Source organism: Neltuma alba, unplaced genomic scaffold, assembly GCF_004799145.2.
Source record: "Neltuma alba isolate B1F8T4 unplaced genomic scaffold, ASM479914v2 tig00001678_pilon, whole genome shotgun sequence".
NCBI classification, from domain to species: domain Eukaryota; kingdom Viridiplantae; phylum Streptophyta; class Magnoliopsida; order Fabales; family Fabaceae; genus Neltuma; species Neltuma alba.
The window spans coordinates 32,292-37,994 of NW_021632568.1; the positions used below are offsets into that span (position 1 = coordinate 32,292).

General features: G+C 34.9%; 1 protein-coding gene across 1 annotated transcript; it reads right to left on the bottom strand.

Moving 5' to 3' along the window:
• Positions 1–671: 671 nt before the first annotated feature.
• Positions 672–1,771, bottom strand: LOC114761368 (heterodimeric geranylgeranyl pyrophosphate synthase small subunit, chloroplastic-like). Its single transcript, XM_028950724.1, has one exon. It carries the CDS (start codon positions 1,654–1,656, stop codon positions 766–768), a length of 891 nt encoding a protein of 296 aa, XP_028806557.1. The 5' UTR covers positions 1,657–1,771; the 3' UTR covers positions 672–765.
• Positions 1,772–5,703: the final 3,932 nt, after the last annotated feature.

Below are 5,703 nucleotides of genomic sequence, written 5' to 3' on the forward strand. Positions count from 1 at the left end.
TGTTTTGATTTAGTGTATTTTGTAATTAATATATTGAATTCAGTTTCTTTCAAAAAAAGTTGTGGAACCTAGAGATCAAATTTAAATTAAAAAAAATTAATGATGAAAAACAAAATTTATAGCAAATTTACAAATTATAGCCAAGAAAAAAAAATCAATGTACTAAAATATACTTTTTAGTGGTCGATTGGACTTTAAAAAATAAAAATAAAAATCTAAAAAAAATAAAAAAATCATAAACTAATTTTATCTTAAAAAATCTTTATGTTTGCCTTTTATTACTTTATTGATATTAAATCTAAAATTTCAACTAGTTCATTGATCCAACACGATGCATCAAATTGAATTCTTTTGTCTTCTTCGGTAAACATTTCAAAGACAATGCTTATGATGCAACTGTTAAGGTACAGTATTTGCATCATATTAAATAATACTATTTCATTATTTTCTTCAAATATTGATGCAAACGTACATAGTCCCAACCTCGTTACTGCTCTTGTCAATTCAAGAGGCCCCATGCCCATGCCCCCATGCATCCCCCATATATTAGTATAGCATTGTGGTCCACAGAGGGCATCATAATATCTACTGATTATTCATTCATTATTTTTTTTATCTACTTAATTCATACTCTTATTTTCTTTAAATTGGAGGGGTAGACACAAGCAGCATGAAATCAAGCAAGCCACTAACTACTTATACAAAAAGAAGTTTCATATTATTAGATTACAACGCCATATATAGGCAACAACTTCATTATATTCTTCAAACATCAATGAATCTAGAAATTACCTCAATGTTTCTACCTTCAAAGAATTCCAATTCCCCAAGAGCCACCTTCCTTATCTCTTCCAATTCTTTCTTTAACCCTTTCTCTGCATTTTCAGCACCACGCATCATCCCCTGCATCATCCCCACATAAAGCCCATAGTTCCTCAGTTTCTCTATTTCCTCCTCGCTCCCATCCCCCAGCACTGCCCCACACGCAGCTCCACACGCGTGCATCCCACCTTCGCCCTTCTCTACCTCTGCCTTTATATTCGCTTCCCCGTCTAATTGAGTTCTCACGAATTTACGGTATTGCCCTTTCACCAAGCCTTCTGATCCCACCGCACGTGAGATCTCCACCATCACGCGTAGGATCCGATCTGAATCGACTCGGGTCGGGACGTCGGATCTGGCCAAGAGTTCAAACGCGAGTGGTATCATTCCATCTCCTGTAAGAAGCTCTATGTTCGGATCGTACTCATGGTGGCCCCTGGCCTTGGGCCTAGGCCGATCTGTTAATGGGAGGTGTTCGTGAGTATAGGCGACTGCTTGCATGAGTAGCAGAGCTGAAGCCGCGGGTAAGGCCCGGTCCTGATGGCCGCCGACAAGCTCGCAAGCTGCCACACAGAGGGCCGGCACGGTGGTTCGTGGGGCGGTGAAGGCCAAATGGTGCATGGGCTCAAATACCACGAGAGGTTCTTTCATGGGAATAGCCTGCTTGAGATGCGCTTCAATGTCTGCCTGCAGAGAAGCCCAGGAAGAAGAGTGGGCACGCGTGATTTGCGCCGCCGTGGTGAGCTTCGACGGCAAGGGAGAGCGGCGGAGATCTGATCTGCATGATAATTGAACGGTGGAGTTTCCACAGGGTTGGAAAAGAGCTCCGACCATGGTGGTAGCTCTGTGCAGATGCTGAAAGAAAAGAAAATAGGAAGTACAAAGACGAAGCAGATAGGGAATGAGGAAAGACTTGGAACCGCACAGCAATGATAGAGGATGGTTTGCTTTTCTAACATTACATTAACTACGCTCCCTAACTATAACATCTCGTGGACTATAACGAGGTCTTGTTTTAAGAAGGTAGTACTATTTTATTATTATTTATAAGTGACTTCTAATACATGATTAATTTTTATTTAAAATTTAATAACTTTTTAATTTTATTTTTAATTTATTTATTATACAATATATTTCATCTAAATAAAATTAACACAATAATAAATAAAAATTATATATTAATACAAAAAAATTTTCTTAGTTCTCTGCAAATAGAATAAAAAAAGGGAAAATTACTGTAGAGTCCCAAGCAAGAGATTTTATCACTCTAAGGTCCCTGGAAATGCTAAAATGAATCTGAGGTCCCAAGGGACTTAATTGTGAAAAATTCTAATTGTGCAATTACAAAATTACCCTCATTCATTTGAAAGAAAACGCTGAAGAAAAATATGAGGGTTCTTTCATTCGCACAGCTCCGTCGCATCTCGTCTCTCTTCCTATCGCGTCTCGCCTCTTTGACTGTGATATTCTGCTCTGCTCCTCGCCTCTCTGACTCCGTCTCTACCTCGCACCTATTGCTTCTCATTGTCACTACCAACTTTCTTGTTTTTCGCTTCTCATTCTGTGAAGTATAAAATGATGCTCTGTTTTTCGCTGGTTCATGCTCTGTTTCTGCTGAAAATAAATGAATATGACAGTGTTTTTTTGGTTATAATCCCTGTAATGCGATGGTTCAATGTGTTGTTAATGGATACATCGAAGGTTGTCAATCTAACTATATGACTTGTCAATGACAAGTGATTGTGACAGGTTGATATGAAGAATGGCAAGTTCAAGTAGGAAGCATTTGTTCTGCTATATCCATCCAGGGAGACAATTTATTAATGATGTAGAAGATGAAATGCAATATGTTAGAGATGGTAGCATATATAGCGTTTTGTTTTTTCATTTGACAACATAATGACATCTAAATGTAAAGTTAAGTTAATGTGTATTGATATTATTTAATGGTTACAAAGTTTTTTTAATGCCATTTATGTGTATTGATTATCATGAAATTCTTCATTAATATCCTTATCATGTCTAGAAATGATAAGGGTATTAATACTAAAAAAACGAATGCTAACTATGATGATATGATAGGTACATATCACAGTCTTCTCTGTCAGATCTATTGACAACCTCAACAGTGAGTGTTGACAACCTGAGGAGAAGTCATTGACAACTTCAACAGTGTCGTTAACAACTGACTCTGTGGGATAACACAGCCTCTAATCAAATAGAATTATTATCATATATAATGACTTTAACAATAAAATGGGAAGCTCTTTCAAGTCATCAATAGCTTTAAATGAATCCAATTTGATTATAGCAGAATTTTATTGCAGAAATTCATTAACAACCTCAATAACGAGTGTTCACAACCCAAGAAGAACCTGTTGACAACCTCTGAAGTGTCACTAACAACTGACTATGTGGGATAGCATAGCCTCTGATCAAATAGTATTATTATCATATATAACCACTCTAACAATAAAATGGAAAGTTCTTGAAGTTATTAACAATTTTAAGTGAATCCAATTAGATTATAACAGAATTTTATTGCAGAAATTCATTGACAACCCTAACAACAAGTGCTGACAACCTGAGGAGAAGTCGTTAACAACCTTGGCAGTGTCACTAACAACTTACTCTGTGGGATAGGACAGCCTCTAACCAAATAGTATTATTATCATATATAATGACTTTAACAATAAAATGGGAAGTTCTTTCAAGTCATCAATAGCTTTAAGTGAATCCAATTTGATTATAGCATAATTTTATTGCAGAAATTCATTACAACCCAAGAAGAATCTGCTGACAACCTCTGCAGTGTCACTAACAACTGACATTATGTACACATGCAACCGATATGCTTTTTTAAGTGGGTTGTGAATTTGGTGTAGTTAAATTGTATACATATATATAAAGTGATAAATGATATTTGGAAGTAATCTAATATAATATCATATTTCTATTTTGCTGTACTTGTCAATAGATTGCCATAGACTTGTTATCACATGCTGTTGAGGCTGTCATTGACAGTCTGAATTAAGTTACTGGTATAATATGACAATTTCATGTACTTGCAATGTTTCATGATTTCTTAACATATGATTTTAGTGTTAAAGCTGTGATATGATATTATTTAGTTATAATTTAATGTTATTTGAAGGTTGTGCTATCCCACAGAGTTAGTTATTAGCAACACTGCCGAGGTTGTCAATAGATTCCCCATGGGTTGTTAACACTTACTGTTGAGGTTGTTAATGAATCTCTATAATAAAATTTTACTGTAATCAATTGGGATCACTTAAAATTGTTAATGATTTGAAAGAGCTTCTCATTTTATTGCTAAAGTTGCTATATATGATAATAGTGCTATTTGGTTAGAGGTTGTGCTATGCCCCAAAGTCAGTTGTTAGCGACACTGCTGAGATTGTCAATAGATTTCTCTTAGGTTGTTAACACTTGCTGTTGAGATTGTCAATGAATTTCTATAATAAATTCTGCTGTAATCCAATTGGGTTCACTTAAAGTTGTTAATGACTTGAAAGAGCTTCCTATTTTATTGTTAAAGTCGTTATATATGATAATAATACTATTTGGTTAGAGGCTGTCCTATCCCACAGAGTCAGTTGTTAGTGACACTGCCAAGGTTGTCAACGACTTCTCCTTAGGTTGTCAACACTTGTTGTTAGGGTTGTCAATGAATTTCTGCAACAAAATTCTGTTATAATCTAATTGGATTCATTTAAAGTTGTTCATAACTTCAAGAACTTTCCATTTTATTGTTAGAGTGGTTATATATGGTAATAATACTATTTGATCAGAGGCTATGCTATCCCACAGAGTCAGTTGTTAGTGACACTGCAGAGGTTGTCAACAGATTCTTCTTGGGTTGTAATGAATTTCTGCAATAAAATTATGCTATAATCAAATTGGATTCACTTAAAGCTATTGATGACTTGAAAGAACTTCCCATTTTATTGTTAAAGTCATTATATATGATAATAATACTATTTGGTTAGAGGCTGTCCTATCCCACAGAGTCAGTTGTTAGTGACACTGCCAAGGTTGTCAACGACTTCTCCTCAGGTTGTCAACACTTGTTGTTAGGGTTGTCAATGAATTTCTGCAACAAAATTCTGTTATAATCTAATTGGATTCACTTAAAATTGTTAATAACTTCAAGAACTTTCCATTTTATTGTTAGAATGGTTATATATGATAATAATACTATTTGATCAGAGGCTATGCTATCCCACATAGTCAGTTGTTAGTGACACTGCAGAGGTTGTCAACAGATTCTTCTTGGGTTGTGAACACTCGTTATTGAGGTTGTTAATGAATTTCTGCAATAAAATTCTGCTATAATCAAATTGGATTCACTTAAAGCTATTGATGACTTGAAAGAGCTTCCCATTTTATTGTTAAAGTCATTATATATGATAATAATTCTATTTGATTAGAGGCTGTGTTATCCCAAAGAGTCAGTTGTTAGCGACACTGTTGAAGTTGTCAATGACTTCTCCTCAGGTTGTCAACACTCACTGTTGAGGTTGTCAATAGATCTGACAGAGAAGACTGTGATATGTACCTATCATATCATCATAGTTAGCATTCGTTTTTTTAGTATTAATACCCTTATCATTTCTAGACATGATAAGGATATTAATGAAGAATTTCATGATAATCAATACACATAAATGGCATTAAAAAAACTTTGTAACCATTAAATAATATCAATACACATTAACTTAACTTTACATTTAGATGTCATTATGTTGTCAAATGAAAAAACAAAACGCTATATATGCTACCATCTCTAACATATTGCATTTCATCTTCTACATCATTAATAAATTGTCTCCCTGGATGGATATAGCAGAACAAATGCTT

Coding starts and splice junctions, on each gene's coding strand:
- LOC114761368 (XM_028950724.1), bottom strand. CDS start 1,656: ATGGTCGGAGCTCTTTTCCAACCCTGTGGAAACTCCACCGTTCAATTA.